Source organism: Rhinichthys klamathensis, unplaced genomic scaffold (assembly GCF_029890125.1).
Source record: "Rhinichthys klamathensis goyatoka isolate OS25496 unplaced genomic scaffold, OSU_Roscu_1.1 h1tg000068l_1, whole genome shotgun sequence".
Classification (NCBI taxonomy): domain Eukaryota; kingdom Metazoa; phylum Chordata; class Actinopteri; order Cypriniformes; family Leuciscidae; genus Rhinichthys; species Rhinichthys klamathensis.
The window spans coordinates 999713-1021233 of NW_026606611.1; the positions used below are offsets into that span (position 1 = coordinate 999713).

The following is a 21521-nucleotide window of genomic DNA, read 5'->3' on the forward strand; positions in this document are numbered from 1 at the left end:
TACATGCACCTCAGCGTGCGGCAAAGCCCTTAAACTGGCTACTTCATGAGGCCGATACTGTGAACGTCTCACAAGTACATCAAATGCTACATCTAAACCAGACCATTAGCGCACACAGCCTTGGGATATACACATTGTGATGTCATAAACAATATCAAACACTGCTAAGTGATGTCATGAATTATTTAAAGGTGAAGTGTGTCATTTCTGCGCCACTCAAACCAGTCAAACCGATGCTATTGGTTGAACTATTTTCAGGCTTGTCAAACTCATTTTGGGGAAATATTTACTTCACTCATTGTTGCCTCTGCATATTAAAGGATTAGTTCACTTTTAAAAAAACTTTTGCTGATAATTTACTCACCCCCGTGTCATCCAAGATGTCCATGTCTTTCTTTCCTCAGTCGAAAAGAAATTAAGGTTTTTGATGAAAACATTCCAGGATTTTTCTCCATATAATGCACTTTGCTGGGCACCAAACGGTTCAAGGTCCAAAAGACAGTTTCAGTGCAAACTGCAAACTGTTCAAAGGGCTTTAAACGATTCCAGACGATGAATAAGGGTCTTATCAAGCGAAACGGTCGCTCATAAAAAAAAAAAAAAAAAAAAAGAAAGTTTTATAAGCTCAAATGCTCGCCTTGCTCTGTTCTGTGTGACTCTCCTGTTCGAACTCATTCATCAAAATGAACGAATCTTTTTCCGAGTCAATTCGTTCATTTCGTTCGTTAAATGAATCAAATGACTCGAAAAAAGATTTGTTCATTTTGATGAACGAGTTCGAACAGGAGAGTCACGAACGTGCATCACAGAACAGAGCAAGGCAAGCATTTTAGCTTATAAAACTTAAACTTTGTTATTTATTTTTGAAATGAGCGATCGTTTCGCTTGATAAGACCCTTATTCATCGTCTGGTGTCGTTTAAAGCCCTTTGAACAGTTTGCAGTTTGCACTGAAACTGTCTTTTGGACCTTGAACCGTTTGGTGCCCAGCAAAGTGCATTATATGGAGAAAAATCCTGGAATGTTTTCATCAAAAACCTTAATTTCTTTTCGACTGAAGAAAGAAAGACATGGACATCTTGGATGACATGGGGGTGAGTAAATTATCAGCAAAAGTTTTTTTAAAAGTGAACTAATCCTTTAAACTGAGACTCTTAACATTGGAAAAAATGACACACTTTACATTTAAATTCTCAAACCATCACATTGATCCTTTGTGATGTCATAGGTCTTTTTTTGTCTTTATAACATGGTTCTTAAAAGGACAGTTCACCAAAAAATGAAACTGTCTCACCTCATGTCATTCCAAATGTGTATGACATTCTTTCTTCTGCGTAACACAAAAGACGATATTTTGGAAAATGTCTCAGACATTGTTGAAAATAAATGGGGTCTGATGTTGTTTGGACCCCAACATTCTTCAAAACATCTTACCACAAAAGAAAGAAAATCATACAGGTTTGGAACAATGGGGGTGAGTGAACTGTCCCTTTAATCTAAAGGAAATCTAAATGAATCTCTTTGTGCGTCACTGGGATGTCATAATAAAGTTCTAAATGACATCACAACGTGGCTGCATCTTCCAAAACGCATTTGTGATGCCGTAGTTCACTTTCTCTTGACATTATATGCAGTGTTGTCATTTCTTCCCACTTATACAGTCTTGGTCTCCTCATTTTTTGTATTTGGCAAATAATAATGTTCATAGCATTATTAACTATGTTTATTGTTGTATTAATAATACTAAGAATACATATAATGGTCATAATAAATTTACTGTACATTGAAATAATAAGGATATTATAATGCTACGTTTGTATTTCTCTCCGTTCACGAAACGAGTCCGTCTCACGTTTCTGAACCCACCGCAGTCGGGGTCAGACGCGAGTCTGTCGCATGAGTTCAGGGGTCAGAAAAGGCTCTTCAGCTATTGTGCTCTGGGGCGTGTTTATGAGCGGCCCGTCCGTTGACCCCCTGACCTTGGCTGATTGACGGGCTGGACTGAGTTTTGCGCAGGTAACCTTCTTTCCCCTCCCCGCTGAACAGACTGGCTTCAATCTTATCCAAGTCGTCACTTCCCACGCGGGACTTGGCCTGCAGGAGGCTGACGTACGTCTCATAGCGACATTTCTGCTGGCACAGAAAAAAATTATGGTTAAATTAGCTTTCAATTAAAATGATTGGTTTTGGCCAGCAAAACAAATATGCACTGAGTAGTTCCCTGGTATACGCAAAAATGTTATATATATATATGCAGGGTTTGAAAATAACACCCGCCAAATGCGGGTAAAAATCAAATGTGGCGGGTAACGCTGTCAAATCACTAGTCAATTCGCATGTTATTATGTTTAGTCGCTATGCTGGGGAAGTTTGTGTGAGCCAAATCATGGCCAAATCTGATTCTGTGCAGATTTAGCGCTAATACTGAACTCGTGAGTCATCATGATATATTAAATACAGTGTAATGCACAGAATCTGCCCATATCTGGCTTACTTGAACACACACGTCACTAGGCAACAAATAACGGCACGCTTGTTCATTTGCATTGAATCAATAACGGAGATTAAAAAGCATGTGGTTGACAGAAAAGACATTGTTATTTTCCAACATCCTACATTTTTTTGATGTTCTTTGTACTGTATTGATCTGTCCACCTAAAAAAACACATTTTTGGTGAAAATGATGAGGATGAAAGGATGCTGGATGACAGGATTTTTTTAAAAATAAGAAATTAATGTATGAAATCCCAAACTTTATTTTATATATATATATATATATATATATATATATATAACTGTGACGTAGGTAATCTGGTTAATTTCTTTTCTTTCTTTTTTTTGGCTAGTAGAAGTTCTGAATGGCTGGTAACTTCAAAATTTTGTAATTTTTTTAAACCAAATTGGCCGGTGAGTGAAAAAGTTCATTTCAAACCCTGTATACATGTCATTTAGATCAGCAGTTCTCAACTGAATTTGCTTCATTACTCAGATTACGAGAGCCAAGTGGCCAGTAGTGGCCAAAACTAAAGTGATGTCCGGCCTAGAAAAATTGGCATCTTCACCCTTTATTCAAATTTTATTCAAATATATTAAAGATCTTATAAGCATATTGCGTATTGATAACACAATTAAACATGCCAAATTGTGCGACCAGGCTGTCATACAAAGAAACTATGAACACTTAATAAAGACAGAAACAATCAAATATTAATAAGTGATTATGTTGTAGTCAATGTATGCTTTTTCCTGTAAGCTTTTTGTTTTTCTATGCATTTTTTTTTTGCATAGTAAAATAAAACCTGTAGCTGTAGTTTTCCTTTTTTTTCAGACAAATATCTTAACCAAGTTTAGTGTTTTGTTTTTACCACATATTTAAAAAATATATAACATACAGTATTTTCCTCATATTTTGATGGTTTAATCGAATTTGTACAGTCATTAAAAACAAATATCTCCTCCGGACATCACTAATAATTTATTATTTTTTTAATTTGTTTAGTTTTAAATGCCAATAATTGAATGCACAAAACATAGTGGTCAGCATAAACCATGTTTATCCTCATTTCAACAGGCTGACAAATAAATAATACAACAAATAATACAACAAATAACTTTGACGACTAAAACAAAATACACGGTTTCCTCCTTTTTCTATTTTTTTTGCTATTATAACCTAAACAATTATATGGTTAGTTGCACTTTATTATTTGCAATATGCATTAATTTTCCTTGGTGACCATGACTATGATCAGAACAGACCCGTGACCTTATAATTGGTGTAAATATGTTTTACAGATGCTATTTTGTGACCTATAAACAAATTGATAACTAAAAATAAAGGTTAAAATGTAAAGTTTAAAATGTGTGTATATTCTAACAAATTCAACTGAAAATGTTCTTCCCCATTAGCCATGTGCAATAGCAAAAGCATGAATGTAATAGCTAAAGGGACAAACAGAAGCGTTTGCAGATGACTTGCATTGGTCTGACCTCATAGGTTAAATAGTGCTCTTTGATTCGATACTCTTCTGATTCTTTGCTCTTGGGCGTCAGATCCGGCGGGCTTCTCTTGTGTTCCTCCAACTCCAGAGAGATCTGCTTCAGTTTGTTCTCATGTGACTTCAGTTGCTCCTCCTGCATAAATCATAACTACCGTCATGTATATACTGTACACTGCCTATAATTTTTTTAAATAGTACATAAAACAATAGGCCTATGCAATGCTATTCATTTTATTAGTATTACATTAGTATACAATTTAAGTCTCACAGGACTTAATTACATTATTGATATATATTTATAAAAAGTTTTTTTTTAAAATATATATTTTATTATCAAATAAAAAATGTAATTAATAACTAGTATATTTTTATTTATTAATATAAACATATTCTATGAATATATATAGTAATAATATGTGTATATTAATAAATATAAATCACAAGACTTCATCACATTATTAGAATTCAGTGAGTAAATAAATATTTTTAAATTTAATATATTAAAATACATTACAAATTAAAAAATATATATTAATAACTATAGTGTATTTAATAATATAAATATTATTATAATACTAAAACTATTATATATATTAAATATTTTGCATTATACATATTAAATTAAATTATATAAAATATTTTGCATTATACGTGATTTTTTTTAATACAATTATATTACAAATTAAAAAAATAATTGATAACTATAGTATATTTATTAATATACATATATTATTATAATATATATTGCATTTTTGATTTAATTTAGCATAAAAAATTATTTTGGTATCAATAAGTAAAAAAAAAAAATGTATCCGGTAAATTCCATCAAAGTGGAAATGGAAAGTCAACTTGATTCCGTTGCATCATGGGATAGCAATATGTTAACCCTAATGTTAAATAAATAGTTATCAATAATCAAATTACAATATGATTCTACTACATATGGTACTAAAGCTCATGAGTCTGTTGTGCACCTGGTTGAGTCTAGTGGTGGATGAAGGCAGCAGTGGTCTGCAGAATTTCTTCATGGAGCCGATGGCGGCGGGAAAAGCAGGAGCCGAGAAAAGAGCCGCCACCAGATTAATCCTGAAAATCCATGACATCATCTCCTCTTCACTCCTACACACATGCATTTAAAGGGAAAGTCAAATGAAACAAAGAATAAAGGCAATCTGACAAATACCCATCCTAGTACAATGTGACAACTAACCGACTGCAGTGAAAGCAACAACAACAAGAAAAGCCTCTCAGAGCAGTTAAAGACGTGTGATGCTTACGGGGCCTGCAGGAGGAAGACCCTCCAGTCAGAGGTCTTGAGCTTGAGGACGTTCTGTTTCTTGCTGTAGTCACAGGCCCTAGTAGCAAGAGCGTGGTGAATCCGTACTGCGTTCTTCAAGTCCACCTCCGACAGGTCTTTATCAGGCTTATACTCATCCTGGCCATAGGAGGAGACAGATACAGCGAAAATGAAAACACATGAGAGAGAGAGACAATGGCTGTGTTCCAAAAGGTGCATTTTAATGCACTTCCAAAAGGGAGCAGCATAACTGGAATAGATAATTACGCTGCATTAAAAGAAAACTTATTTTAGCCAAATTGAATATAGCGTGTGTATCCATTACGGCGAAAGCAATTCCATTATGTATTGCAGCGTCTGACAAAATAAAAATAAAAAACATCCGAGGCGATGGACAAAGTGAGCAAAATGCAAATGACAAAAATACATTTATTACATTCACACTGAATAATCAACATGAATAAAACCCAATATTTGTGTGTACTGTCTATTGTGTATGCTTAATAGAGTATCACAGTGTTATCTTAACTGCATCCTAATGTAAAACTCCACTGAAATCAATTGTAAGTAGAGTTTCTTGTGCACTTCTTGCGAGGAGCCCTATTTGTGTAGAATGTAGAGCATTTCAAATCGGTCGAGGTTTCGATTTCAGTTAGCATGTTGCCTTAGAAGAAAGCCGCCTATGTAGACAGCTCATTATGTTCAGAACAGAAAACTAGCGTGCCACTTTTAGCATACTGTATGCTATAATGTATATTGCCTTTTATATTCTAAAAAGTAGTATGTGATAGAGTGTGCAGTCTGTAACATTTCAAACTTCACTGTTGTGACATGACCTCACTAGGTTACATAATTCACTGATTGACATCCAGTTTTAATCTTGGAAATGTAATTATTATTTGCCGTTTTAAATCCAATTTTGTGTAAAAATGTCTTAACTCTTCTGATGTCTGATGTGTCAAAAAAGAAAAACTGTAATTAGCATAGTATAGTACACATACTGTGAAATATAGTATGACTATGTTGCAGTGTGTGTGTGTGTGTGTGTGGGTGTGTGTGGGAGGTAGATTTAAATTACTTTCTGCAGGTAGAGAATCATCCCCTTCAGCACGGCATAAAACTTCTTCCAGCCTCTGCGTCCTCTCGGGGCTGCAGAGAGAGAATAAAAGAGAAAATGTGTGTGTGAGAGAGACAGAATAAAGACACACTTCACTAATGAGCTCCTCTGTTGTTTGCTGCAACACAAGTCGAAGAAAGAAAATCTGTAAAGCAACTTCCCCGCTCACAAATGAACTCCACCTCTCTGTAAGATACAACCTAATTGTTTTAATTAAAGCAGCTGCATTATTAAACAGAAGGAAATCTTGGCGGATCCCAAATAATGCTGATTTATTGCCTTTCTTGACATTAGCTCTGTTCCAAACCTTAGTGAGCTGCTCAGGCAGGTACCTACTAAGACAACATGCGAACTATCATGGTATCTCATAAGTGACCTATTTGTGATGTTCTGCATAGGAAACGCCTCCACACAGCACACAAACAATCCTCGGCACAGGAGATTCAGCTCGTTTTCAATAGAGTGTGTGTGTGTGTGTGTATGAAATATTCTATACATTTATAAAAATATATAGCTTATAAACACACACACACACACATATATATATATTGTCGCTGTTGGGCAGAAACCTTGTATCTCTTCTTTTTCATTCTCCATACGCTTTCTTTTTTCATAAATCATTACTATTGGTCACCCTTTACATCTGTCTGTGGGTTTTGCAAATATTTAACCTATGAAAAGTATTATAAAAAAGCTTTAGACTAAACCTTGTAACTCCATTGGCTCCTCAAACTCACTTTACTCAAGAAACACTTTATATAAGGCTAATGTTTTATGCCTTTGAGGAGCCAATGTGTCTTAGTCTAGCATTTGTCTTAAAGTAATAGCCAGTACGTCTTAAAGGATTAGTTCACTTTTAAAAAAACTTTTGCTGATAATTTACTCACCCCCATGTCATCCAAGATGTCCATGTCTTTCTTTCTTCAGTCGAAAAGAAATTAATGTTTTTGATGAAAACATTCCAGGATTTTTCTCCATATAATGCACTTTGCTGGGCACCAAACGGTTCAAGGTCTAAATGACCGTTTCAGTGCAGCTTCAAAGGGCTTTAAACGATACCAGACGATGAATAAGGGTCTTATCTAGCGAAACGATCGGTCATTTCAAAAATAAATAAAAAAGTTAAAGTTTTATAGGCACAAATGCTCGCCTTGCGAACTCTCCTGTTCGAACTCGTTCATCAAAATGAACGAATCTTTTTTCGAGTCATTTTGATGAACGAGTCAATGACTCGAAAAAAGATTCGTTCATTTTGATGAACGAGTCAATGACTCGAAAAAAGATTCGTTCATTTTGATGAACGAGTTGAACAGGAGAGTTCGCAAGGCGAGCATTTGTGCCTATAAAACTTTAACTTTTTTATTTATTTTTGAAATGACAGATCGTTTCTCTAGATAAGACCCTTATTCATCGTCTGGTATCGTTTAAAGCCCTTTGAAGCTGAACTGAAACGGTCATTTAGACCTTGAACCGTTTGGCTACCATTGAAGTCCATTATATGGAGAAAAATCCTGGAATGTTTTCATCAAAAACATTAATTTCTTTTCGACTGAAGAAAGAAAGACATGGACATCTTGGATGACATGGGGGTGAGTAAATTATCACCAAAAGTTTTTTAAAAAGTGAACTACTCCTTTAAATAGCCTGCGCTCAATAACATGAGATTTTGGCCAAATGACAGAAAACTGAGAGCCCATATAGCTACTATAAACTTTATAATCTGTATGTTGCTGAAAACGTAATTTAATGCACTAACAACCTCGGATGCGGCCGCTAAAAACATGCATGTCCAGAATTCTCTAAAATTTGCTGGTCAGAAACCTTGTAACTCAATTTTTAGCTTGATTTTGATGAAATGCTAATAATATAATGACACATTCAAGTGTCTGACCATATTTAAAGCCAGAATATCAACTTTGATAACATGGTGTTTAATTAATTAAAAAATACAGTGGTTTTTTTTCATTTCCTAAAAAATAGCATTACTGGATATACGAGGTTTCCGTCCGACAGCGACGATACTCACACACTCACACATATATATATATATATACTGTATTATATACACTCACCTAAAGGATTATTAGCAACACCATACTAATACTGTGTTTGACCCCCTTTCACCTTCAGAACTGCCTTAATTCTACATGGCATTGATTCAACAAGGTGCTGAAAGCATTCTTTAGAAATGTTGGCCCATATTGATAGGATAGCATCTTGCAGTTGATGGAGATTTGTGGGATGCACATCCAGGGCACGCAGCTCCCGTTCCACCACATCCCAAAGATGCTCTATTGGGTTGAGATCTGGTGACTGTGGGGGCCATTTTAGTACAGTGAACTCATTGTCATGTTCAAGAAACCAATTTGAAATGATTCGAGCTTTGTGACATGGTGCATTATCCTGCTGGAAGTAGCCATCAGAGGATGGGTACATGGTGGCCATAAAGGGATGGACATGGTCAGAAACAATGCTCAGGAAGGCCGTGGCATTTAAACGATGCCCAATTGGCACTAAGGGGCCTAAAGTGTGCCAAGAAAACATCCCCCACACCATTACACCACCACCACCAGCCTGCACAGTGGTAACAAGGCATCATGGATCCATGTTCTTATTCTGTTTACGCCAAATTCTGACTCTACCATCTGAATATCTCAACAGAAATCGAGACTCATCAGACCAGGCAACATTTTTCCAGTCTTCAACTGTCCAATTTTGGTGAGCTCTTGCAAATTGTTAGCCTGGCTAACGCCAGACCCAATCTCGTTGAGAATTGGGTCTGGGAACCACATGTTCATTTTCTCGTATTTGAGGCGTGGTTTACGAATGCCCAGAGCCGTTTATTGGGTGCTAAGAATGTCTATCAAATGTGCCTGTACGTAGCTCATAGCCAATCGTTTCGATTATACCAGATGACGTATGTAGAGCGACAGAAATTAGACGAGGGAGCATAGCAAGGGAGACGACGATGGCCGATGGGTCAGAGATTTATGTGTAGCCTACACGATGGCGTCTATCTAACGGCCGTTTCACACCGCATGCGTGAGCGGCGCGTATTTTTTCGGCGTGCATGTTAAGCAATGAGTGCATTCACACCGGGAGCAGCGCGTGAGCGTCGAGCAGGAGCGGCGCGTGAGCAGCAGTGAAGCGGGGGTTTCGAATCTGTTTTTTGCTGCATTGCTCACGCTAAATTAAAGTGAAAGCACACTTTTGATGGACAAAAATAAATGTGATTTCACACAAAAATTGCCCAAAATGCACAGAATTAGCATGTCTAGTGAGTTTTAACAAGAACTTGAGTAGGCAAATAAAAGAAAACAAAGACTCTAAAATATTTATAGAAGATTTACCCGGTAAAAACTTGTTTTTAATTATTCAGTTTGGGTGAAAGTTGTGTATTATATAAATAAAAAAAACTAAAGTAAACTAGCCAGAAAATATTATATATAAACGTTCTTTTAGTTCATGTAACGTTAACACACAGACAGCTACAGGCTAGCACAACCCAAATCAAACCCGAGTGTGTGGTTTATTTGTGTGTTTTGTTTTTTGTCCGCGGAGTTGCGGTCTTGTAAACATCGAAAGTATGACTGAAACTAATAGATTGGAGCCATTTTCTGGGTTGTTTTGTTGTATTACATTTAACTTATATGCGAATGTTGTACACCTCCCCATTACAAACTTTCAAGACTATCAATGTTATAAAATTACCAACTTCTAAAAACAAATGTATAGTTGTTTTTGTAAAGAATTGCTCGCTTATATATAATGCCGAAGTCATATTTCAATGTCTTTGGAAAACAAGAAAAAACACAAAATGACTTAAGCAATTATGCTATGAGGCTAACGATATGTAGCTTTGGAGCCGCTGCTGTGACACTGTACAAACGCTTCTAGTGTGAATACTCTCGCGCGTCTGCAGCTGCAGTGACGATGTAGTTACGCTGACGCGCTGCTCAAATGCCGCTCACGCTTGCGGTGTGAAACCTATATGTGAAACGGCCGTAAGGCTGCATCGAAAGGTAACTTCGCGTCTACTGCCATGTTTGATCCATAGGTATAAACAAACTGCTTCGGTGTGTCGCATAGACGCGTCATCGTCTTGCTGCTCCCTCCCCGTTCTGTGATTGGTTCCCTAAATGAGGCGAAAAATCTGGCCATGGTATCCAGACTGCCTTTCAGCGTGAATTGAATCGCGCTGCGGTAAGGCAGTATGGGGAAACCCAGGCTAGCAAATTGTAGCCTCTTTTTCCTATTTGTAGTGGAGATGAGTGGTACCCGGTGGGGTCTTCTGCTGTTGTAGCCCATCCGCCTCAAGGTTGTGTGTGTTGTGGCTTCACAAATGCTTTGCTGCATACCTCGGTTGTAACGAGTGGTTATTTCAGTCAAAGTTGCTCTTCTATCAGCTTGAATCAGTCGGCCCATTCTCCTCTGACCTCTAGCATCAACAAGGCATTTTCGCCCACAGGACTGCCGCATACTGGATGTTTTTCCCTTTTCACACCATTCTTTGTAAACCCTAGAAATGGTTGTGCGTGAAAATCCCAGTAACTGAGCAGATTGTGAAATACTCAGACCGGCCCGTCTGGCACCAACAACCATGCCACGCTCAAAATTGCTTAAATCACCTTTCTTTCCCATTCTGACATTCAGTTTGGAGTTCAGGAGATTGTCTTGACCAGGACCACACCCCTAAATGCATTGAAGCAACTGCCATGTGATTGGTTGATTAGATAATTGCATTAATGAGAAATTGAACAGGTGTTTCTAATAATCATTTAGGTGAGTGTATATCTCATAAAATAAAATAAATATAAATGTTAGATGAAAAACCCAATTAAGTTAATAATTAGAAATGTTCCACAAACTAAAATAAATAAATGTAAGTTAAAATGCACATAACAAAATGAATCAACCTTAAACCAGAATTAAAATTAAAACAAATTCAAAATATTAATAAACACTATAATAGTATATAGGTAATACTAAAATAACACTGAGCTTCTCACAAAGCATTATGGGATTGCCTTGTCTATTAGGGAATTTGGCTAAAATGAGGAAGCAAATTATTGGCCACAAGAAGGCATCTTCGAAGGCAGCGTAGCTAAGATGTGAGCACGGCTATGATGCCTTAAAATGCTGCCTCAATAGGCAGCATACTAGGTTTTTAACACGATTTACCTTTCTGTTTATTTATTTATTTGTCTGTTAAATGATGCCTCTTATATTGATAGACACAGGAGAAAAGACAGGAAATGATGCAGAGACTAAGGGAAACAGGACCAGGAAATGATTTTACAGAACAAACAAACGACACACTTACTGCGTTTGCCGTCCATGTCTGCATGGCTTTTGCGTGTCAGAACCCCGTGTTTGTACGTTGCAGCATTGAGTAAAAGTGGAATGGCGATGAAAGGGTTAATGCCGTCCGTTACCCTGACAACCCGCTTCCCTCCCGTCTCACACTGCTCCTCCACCAGCTCCGATAGACTCTTCCTCAACTCCTCTTCCTCGCTGCAGAAAAAGAACGCCATTAATGCATGTGTGCAGGTATTACGCGCAGATTAGCCCCAGAAGTCACATGATAATGTGAGCACTCTTTGACTCCTGGGGATGATATTGGATACTCACATCGCCCACTCCAGCTTCTCGTTCTTTATTGAGTTATAGAGCACCTAAACCAGGACAGAGACATATGAGACTGTTAAAACCGTACATCTGAAACACCACAAATACACAAACACAGTCAGCCGGGCTTCTGGGACAGAGCTCATGAAAGAATATGCTCTTGAATCCAATTTAAACACAGATGCGTCTTTGTTGCATTCATAAATGCAATTACACCATGCACATTATGCAGTTACTGTGTTTGGAGTGTGTTTTAACGAAATCAGTCAGGTTTGGTGAGAAATCACACTTTATCAGTAGACATGCATGTGCTTCTCTAAAGGTATTTTTCTTTTTCTTACCCGCTTGTCCACAATAATAAAATAATAGAAAATCCTAAATAATTACCTTGAGCAATTCTTTGGGAAAATCTTTGCCGTCGTCTAGGCCGTCCAGATTGCTAATGAACTGCTGGTAGGACATCTTCTTCCCAATATTCTGCAACGCAATAACACAATACAGTGTTACAACAATAATAACGTGCCGATTATGAGCCAATAATGGCTCATGCCAATTACTAACAAAATATCATTGAAAAAATCAACTGACCCTTCGCTAAGCTTCGCTAACACCAGATTGATTGGAAATTAGTCTTCTAACTTTGGAAGGAATGAACTGTGACATAGCAAAGCTTTTTTTGTCTATAAATTAAATTGTTAAATTATGCAGTGACATAATTAAAAACTGCAGAGACTGTGAATCGAAATTGAGGAGAAATGCTTGAGGGCTGTTAAATCCACATCATGCTTTTCTCAAGATTTATTTAAAGATTTGAAAAAGGGGGGGAAAAAATGCTTATATGCTCCCTGGGTACCTTGTGCATCACTATTATAAGTGCTCTGACAACATTTTACCATATTTTTGTACAATTCCTGTAAAATTGTTTAAACCTCCCCAAACACACAGATCCAATGGCAGTTTTTTGTAAATATACATCATCATATTGGAAACTGAGGGGTTATAAAACCAATGCACATGTAACAATACAGAAATAAATAGAGATGGAAAAAAAAAAACTAGATTTAACTAGTGGATTTCACCAAGTACAACATGTTCCTGGATCAACGTCTTTGTTGATCCTGGAACTAAATTTCAATTAACCAATCAGATTTGAATAAAAGGTTTACATTCACCAATCAAGTTATAGGTAGGGTACGGACTAAACAAAATATGTTGATCCAGGATGGAACGTGTCTTACTTGGAAAAAGCACAGTGACCAAATTTAACCACACTAGCGATTGCTAAAATAAATGCAGTTCACAAAGCTGTCAGCAGATGGCAGTATCAAACCAGCTCCACAAACATCACAACCAACGCACAATAATATCTCAGTCTGACTGACTCCCTCCTACCACAGAGATCTACTTTAGATGAGTAATATTCCACGAATGATGGATGAAAACATTCTGAAAACACATTAAAGCCGAAGCCATTGAGAGAAGACAAAAACACGAAGAAGAAAAGAGGAGGAGGAGAAGAAAAGCACTTACCACCTGCCGCAGAGTGAGTTAGACAAAGTGAAAGAGACAGAGAGAGACATGTTTAGGTCAAAGTCAGAGAGAACTGTAATATCACTGAGAGAAACAGCTATGAGAGGCTTGTTAATGAAAATGACACTATGAAGCACACATGGTTAGGAAGAGATTTTCAGTTTAGTTGCTGATAACATTCTTCATTTCTGTCTTTTAAATAGCTTCATCTTCAAACATAACATATTTTTCTTCTCACAACACTTTCTGGAAACTTTGTTTCTTATTTGTCAATCTTGGCATTCTTTGTAATGAGCGCTAGCCAAGAAATTACCGGCTATATGCATTACATCATGTTCCTGATCACTTTGTTGGAGTGAATACAGAATATAGAAATATGAGACAGAACTGAAGACGGTCTGTTTCCAGATCAATCTAATGTGTTTCTGATCGAAGTGCAATCGCTAGTAGATCGAGTTACAGCAGTAAAGCTTCCCTCATTTTACTGCACAACCACAATATTTCCTCTTCCTGTATGCATTCATTATTAACCACAACATTTTGTTGATAAATGAGTCTAATAAACATGTTAATGTCAGACATGTTTGGATTCAACAACCCAGAGAAGAGCCGCATGTGTGAGTGTTGCTGAATACATACGTGTCCATGCAGGTCTGTGTTAAGAAGCATAAGTGCACAGGTCAGTGTGTGAGCACCGTCTATTAAAAAGAAATGGGAAAAAAAGTGTTAAATATATGAACAAATATATGCAACTATAAAGGCCAGATCACACCAAGAACGAAAACTACAAAGATAACGATAGAGATAAGCGTCCACACCAGCAGATGATATCATTCTGTTTATTATAAGCATGTGCTGCAGTTTTGTGGTCTGCCACTTTAAATGCTTGAGCTCTATAAAGCAGGATGGATTCTGATTGGCTGTCAATGTTTTTATCGTTCATCAGCTGGGAAAAACATAAACGGAAAGTGATTCCAATGATTGTGTTTCTCTGTGACGTTATCGTTATAGTTTATCGTTATAGTTTAGTTATCGTTCTTGGTGTGAACCAAAATCAAGCTGCCTATAGCTAGACATCACAGGAGTTTTAACATCCATGGAAACTTTCCACTGCACAAAAGGTTCTTTAAATTCTAAAAACTTTATGTTCTTCGAAAACGCCCTTTTGGAACCTTTATTTTTAGAAGTGTAGTGTATAGTGCATCATTTGGGACACATTTTGCTAGCTTAGCAGCACGCTAACATTTAACGAATGTTCCCAATTAGTCACTTATGAAATTCTTTGAAGGCCATCTTTGAAGGCAGCTGCCTATGTAGAGGCAAAAGGCAGCTTACTAGGTTTTGGAACAGTTTTGTATGTGTAACTTCACTCACGTGTGCCACAATGTAGCATAAAAGTTCATTGAAAACCTTTTAATATATTATTGAGCACAGCCATGATCAAATTCTAACTAAATCTACAGAAATCCACAATGCATTTGGAAGACTTGCCCTCTGAGGTGAGAGTTTCTGGATTGCAGTGGCAAAAGCGTTTGGAGAAGTGCACCAGCACACGTTCTCTCTCCTGCGTCTCTCCCATCAGAGGAAACGCCTTCAAGAAGTTTCTGCAACCAGAGTAAATGAAAAGAGTCATGGTGCCGCACAAAGAAAGAGTAGATATGCTAGTGCTTCCAAATACTATAGCCTGAATTTCTATTAATTACTGTGTTTATTTGCTTACACTAATGTCTGCTATAGTAATGCAACGTGTAGTTGCATTGTCTTACAAAGTGAAATCTGGCATTCAAGAACGCAACAATAAAATTAACGTGTAGTTGCATTGTCTTACAAAGTGAAATCTGGCATTCAAGAACGCAACAATAAAATTGAGCTTACATAACTACATTATAAGAATTTGTGCTCATGTTAGGGCTGCAACATTTGTGGAAAAAGTCTAGTTACGATACGTTTTTATTATTAAAATACAAAAGGCATAAAATTGCCATACTAAAATGTATGGCTGTCTTGATTTCTTCATTTTTAAATGTTAAACCATCAATCTTTTATTTTGGTGGAAACCCGCAGGAAGCCCTTAAAGCTTTTCTTTTTGTTGACAACAGCAATTCTCATTACAGGTTTGGGACGATGGTTGGTACATGTGTTGCCAAATACATGTTATAAGTGACCCAAACTAGTTTATGTACTTGCATAGAGTATGATTTCGGGACTGAATTAAAGATCCCACTGACTGTCTGCGATGATTATCGTTCTATTCAGAGAACTATTATTAGTCCAGGACTGAAATATTCTTAATCACACTGTGTAACTGCACTTGGTTCTTCTTTTTCTTGCAGTGCAGGTATTTCAGTGATGGCGTGCTTAATTTTTTCCAGTTTTAGGAGTGTTTGTGGAACTGAGTCATGATGAATATGTGACATGCATGAGCATAGTATTAAAATAAACTACTTCCCCTTATTACAGCCTAACTACTGCATAGTACTAATATATGGAAACTATTAAAGCCACTACATGTGTGCAGTGTTTTTAGAAAACTTTCTGTAAAACATCACTTTGAGGAATTGTAAAATTGTGTCCTAATCAGGCCCCGACATGAAAAAGCAATGTTTTGCTAGTTTGATTTATATTTTTTGCATAGACCCGCACACTGAAACCTCATTGGTCCAAATTCCCACTCACCATAGCTGTATATTAAACCTCAAATATGTTCAGTCTGGCTGCGTATTGTGTTGCTACATTTGGCATTTTGATTTAAGTCACAGACAATCTTGGTCGTATTTCATGGTTGAAATGTTCTCACCTCAGCGCTCTGTCTAATGACAACCCAGTGAAGTCAAAGAAGCTCAAGTACTCTGATGCCACCAACTGGCTGAATTCATTACTGCAGGAGAAACAGAAAGAGGGATTGTGGGTATGCGTTTCATTCTACTCCCTTTCCTATACAATACGCTCATTCATACACAAACACTCACTTCTTGCCCAGGTGTCGTGCAACGTCACAGCGCTTGAAGCCCTCCAGATAGAACAGTCGCTTGGCCAGTCGTTTGGCAGCATCTGTGTCGACGCGGCAGCCATTAGCGAGAGTATCTGTGCTGCCCCTCTCCAGCGTGTCCACGCTGCCCAGCTCCGAGTCTGAGTCGCACAGCACATCTGTGAGGTTGGCATCACTGTGGAGACAAACATGGAAAAGAACATCAATTCCCAGATGAAAAATCAAGTCAAATGAATGAACAACAATTCATTTCGTGATTCCAGACGTTTCAAGAACTGTATGTTCTTCAATAAAAACAAGTTATTGATGGAAACCAGTCACAGGTAAAGCTAATGTCGTGATCATCACCTAACAAGGCCACATATTAAGGTCTGAGTGGATTGAATAACAAATGATCAGTTCTTGTAATCAACGTGTTGGATGCAGGAGAAATGGACAGGAATAAAGATCTGAGCCACTTTGACTAGGGCCAAATTGTTATGGCAAGGCAATTGGGCCAGAGTATATCTGAAACGGCAAGGTTTGTGTGTTGCTCCTGGTCAGCATTGGTGAGAATTTACCAACAGTGGTTTGACGAGGGAGAAGTACAAACCGGCGACAGGTTGTTGGACGCACAAGGCTCATCCCAGCCAATAGAAGGGCTACTGTGGTACAAGTCACAAACTTTTAGTGATGGTTATGGGAGGAATGCGTCACAACACACAATGCATCTCTGCTGCGTATGGGGCTGAGTAGCTGCAGACCAATCAGAGTGCCTATGATGACCCCATGCCCATCATCTAAAACGTCTACAATGGTCACGTGAGCATCGGAACTGGACCTTGGAGCAGTGGAAAAAGGTTCCTTGATCCGATGAGTCACATGGGCGGCCGTGTACGTGTGTGCCATTTACAAGGGGAAATGATGGCACCAGGATGCACTGTGGGACGACGACAAGTCAGTGGAGGGAGTGTGACGCTCTGGGCAATGTTCTGCTGGTAAACCCTGAGTCCAGCAATTCATGTGGACGTAAATTTGACATGTTCCACGTACCTAAATATTGTTGCAGACCAGGTACACCCCTTCATGACAATGGTGTTCCCTGGTGGAAGTGGCTCTATCTATAAAGCACCCTGCCACACTGCACACATTGTTCAGGAATGGATTGAGGAACATGTTGAAGAGTTCAAGGTGTTGATCTGGCCTCCAAACTCCCCAGATCTCAATCCAATTGAGCGTCTGTCGGATGTGCTGGACCCACAAGTTCAATTCACGGCATCTCCACATCGCAACCTACAGGATTTGAAGGATCTACTGCTAACAACTTAGTGCCAGAAACCACAGGACACCTTCAGGGTTCTTGCAGAGGCCATGCCTCGACGGGTCAGTGGACAAACAGTATATTAGGCAGGTCATAATGTTTTGGCTCATCTGTGTGTATATATTAGGTCATTGTCTGGTCCAAGATGCTTTAAATGGTTAATTGGCTAGCTGTTTAGACCAAGGTCAACATGCCTGACCATTTTGGTTGAGCTGATGAGATAGTGGACCAAATTGGTTTTGATCTGCTTTTTGTCCATCAGATTTGTTACACTAGTGTTTCCCCTAAATCCTAAAAGAGGTGAACAGAGATGATCTAATCCTAAAATACAAAAAAGCATCATACACGTGTACATTAGTGTTCAAATTTATGCTATTGAAGTAAGCACCCAATCCAAGGCCATTACAATCCTCCTGCAATTCATGCCACTGAATTAGCATTTGGCTCACGGGTAGCAAAGTGCATCTTGAGAGAAACACAATCTTTTTTTCCAGCCGAGAAACAGCACATCTAATTCAACTAATTAAAATCTTGATGTGTACATGCAATTACTGCAATGGAGGCAATGGCTCATTAGGATATTCTTTAAATGAAGCTGTAATTTGGGACGAGGAGTTTTCACGTCGGCTGCTGTGCCCCAGAGATGACAGAACCTGAGTGAGTCAGGCAGACCATTACTGAAGTGACAGACGCCAAGCTTTTCATATGATTTATTTATGAACTTCTGTCTGGTTATGGTACACATCTCAATGTGCATAAGCTAATGTGCCTTATGGGGTTTCATTGTAATCCTAAACATATAGGGGATGTGCAAAACTGCGTATTTTCATTGGGTTGCTGGAATAAAAACTATAATTTAGGCTTTTGGGTTCACCTGACCCTGATCAGATGTGTTTCTTATGGGACATTTATATAACATGCATTTTTCTGGTTAAAAATAGCTAGACTCTGCGCAACATAATGGAACAGAATTCATCTTGAGACTTTTAAAAGCTGGGTTATTTATAACTTGACACTTTGACTTAAAAACACAAAGCTTGAGGCGGAACAAAAAAATAGAGATGCGACAGGGCAAAAGACTTGCAAAATGTGTGTGGTGGTAGTGGCGGCGCTTTAAAGGTGGTGAACTTGAAATCGCTTAAGGAACATAAAATTACTAGTCGACCAGTGTGGCTAAAATACACAATCTTTCATAAGTTACTTTAAAGAAATTAATAATTTATTCAGAAAGGACACATTAAATTTATCAAAAGTGTCAGTAATATGTAAATAAAGTAACAAAATATGTCTATTTCAAATAAATGCTGTTCTTTTTGAAAACTGAATCTTGTAAAAAATGTATTATGGTTTCCACAAAAATATCAACACTGATGATAATCAGAAATATTTCTTGAGCAGCAAATCAGCATATTAGAATGATTTCTGAAAGATCATGTAACACTGAAGACTGGAGTAATGATGCTAAAAACATTCAGCTTTGCCATCACAGGAATACATTTTAAAATATGTTAAAAATAGAAAACATACTTTGAATTGTAATAATATTTCACCCTATTACAGTTTTTACTGACTCGATCAAATAAATGCATGCTTGGTGAGCCCCTAAACTTTTGAACAATAGTGCAAAAAAATGATTGTGTCATCACTCTGAGAGCAGACATGAAGAGAAACATACTGCAAATACAGCTGGCATATGCTTACTGGACAGCAGTTTACTCGATGCGTGTCTGTCCACTGCCTTCTGAATAAATTATGGCTGCTGTCATTCCCATTGTGGACGAGTCAAATATTTTTTGCATAATTTAATTAGCACAATTGCATTAGCTCCAAACTCGATAAGGAACGTTAATGTGTTGGTTGCCATGGCGCCAGCAGAACCTGGTGTTCCGGGAGAGAGAAAGAGGGTGTAATTTGTGTCCCTCCCAAGCAGATGGACCCTTCATCAGAATTACCCACAATGCCCTAGAAAAGCCCCGACAAATCTCACATAGCACAGAGCGAACAGTCACGCAGGCAGGGTTGCACAGGGTACGTGCTGTAATTCTAGGTGAGGAATAAAGTAACAGGCGCACTACGTGATGAGCAGTAGTTTAGGGTGATAAAGATTCCTGATTTCATTCAGAGTGGCCGAATTAACCAGGTCTGGAGCAGTTCAAAGAGAAAGTGACTTGGATGTGCGAGGGATCCCGAATGAATATCTGAGCCCTTTTCCTCTCTCTGGGATGTATACAGTTCTTGGAGGGTGAGCAGGGGAGCACCAATAATCCTCCCAGCAGCCCGAACCGTCCATCCGATGTCTGATTTTGTAGCTGAGCCAACCCAGACAGTAATGGAAGTGCAGAGGACAGACTCAGGGACTGCAGAGTAGAACTGCATCAGCAGCACCTGTGCACCTTCAGCTGGCGAAGCAAGTACAACCTCTGCGGGGCCTTTTTTGCCTTAAAGTCCACAATCATCTCCACTGTTTTGAGTGTCTTCAGCTCCATGTTATGACTGCACCAGACAGCCAGCTGTTCAACCTCCTGCCTATATGCACCTTCACTCTTCACCTTTGTGTATGAGGCCGATGACTGTGGTGTCGTCTGCAAACTTCAGAAGGGTCTTTTGTAGTGCAGTTCTTCGTGTACATGGAGAAGAGCAGTGGGGAGAGCACGCATTGCTGATTGTACAGGTGTGGGACGTGCTGGGATGATGGTGTTGAAGGCCGAGCTGAAGTCCACGAAAAGGATTGCATAAGTCCCTGGTTTTTATTTGTCCCATGTTGACCGCATCATCCACTGAACTGTTCGAGGCTGTTGCAGGTCTTTTAAAGTGAAATCCGCTATGTAGAAGCAAGAAAAGCTAGAGAAGAACTTACAGAAACTGCTCGATAAGCAAGTGCCCTGTGATGTCCTTCAGGTAGACCAACACCAGTCTTTCAAATGACTTCATGACCACAGATGTGAGAGCGACAGGTCATTAAGTCCAGTGATTTGGGGGGGTTTTTTGGGATGGGGATGATGGTGGAGCGTTTGAAGCAGAAAGGGACTTCGCACAGCTCCTTTCCTGCTTCAAATGCTCCACCATCATCCCCATTAAAAAAAAATCCCCTAATAAAAAAGATAATTGATCATTTAGTGGAAAACCTTAGTACACTAAAAATTATACTAGTAAATAAAACAAATAGTTACTGGTAAGTTTTGAGAAATGGGCTTCAAACCACGGAAGAATAAGAAATTGCTGGGGATACACTTAAAAAGAATGGCTCTTTCTTGCATAAATGGTTCCATGTAGAACCTTTAAAAGAATGGCTCTTTCTTGCATAAATGGTTCCATGTAGAACCTTTAAAATCTATGTAACCTTTTCATCTCACAAAAGATTCTTTTCAGTGGAAAAAGGGTTCTTTAGAATTTTAAAATGTTCTCCACACTAGGAATAAAAAGTTTTTTTTTAAGATCTGTTAACTGAAAGGTTATTTAAGGCACCAAAAATGGTTCTTCAATGGGATCACTGCAAAAACCTCCTTTTGGAACCTTTATTTTTAAGTGTACACACATGGTATCTGCTAAATTATTGATCACATGATTGATTGATCTCTGTTGTTAAATGTATCCATCAGTTTTGAAGGAGTTACACCGCACTCACGATCTTCAAGGTGCCAGACACACAAGACTAAAGAT

The 21521-nt window shown here is 38.2% G+C and overlaps 1 protein-coding gene across 1 annotated transcript in view; it reads right to left on the minus strand.

Moving 5' to 3' along the window:
* Window positions 1-1234: 1234 nt before the first annotated feature.
* Window positions 1235-21521, minus strand: part of psd2 (pleckstrin and Sec7 domain containing 2) — a 41386-nt gene continuing 21099 nt past the window's right edge. Inside the window, exons 4-15 of the mRNA XM_056250193.1 lie at window positions 16542-16736; window positions 16370-16450; window positions 15049-15176; window positions 14212-14270; window positions 12430-12519; window positions 12046-12089; window positions 11738-11928; window positions 6376-6446; window positions 5278-5435; window positions 4975-5119; window positions 3990-4133; window positions 1235-2129 (exon numbers count right to left, since the gene is read on the minus strand). Of these exons, the coding sequence (XP_056106168.1) occupies window positions 1923-2129; window positions 3990-4133; window positions 4975-5119; window positions 5278-5435; window positions 6376-6446; window positions 11738-11928; window positions 12046-12089; window positions 12430-12519; window positions 14212-14270; window positions 15049-15176; window positions 16370-16450; window positions 16542-16736 (1513 nt within the window). The 3' untranslated portion in view covers window positions 1235-1922. The remainder of the gene's footprint in view (window positions 2130-3989; window positions 4134-4974; window positions 5120-5277; window positions 5436-6375; window positions 6447-11737; window positions 11929-12045; window positions 12090-12429; window positions 12520-14211; window positions 14271-15048; window positions 15177-16369; window positions 16451-16541; window positions 16737-21521) is intronic.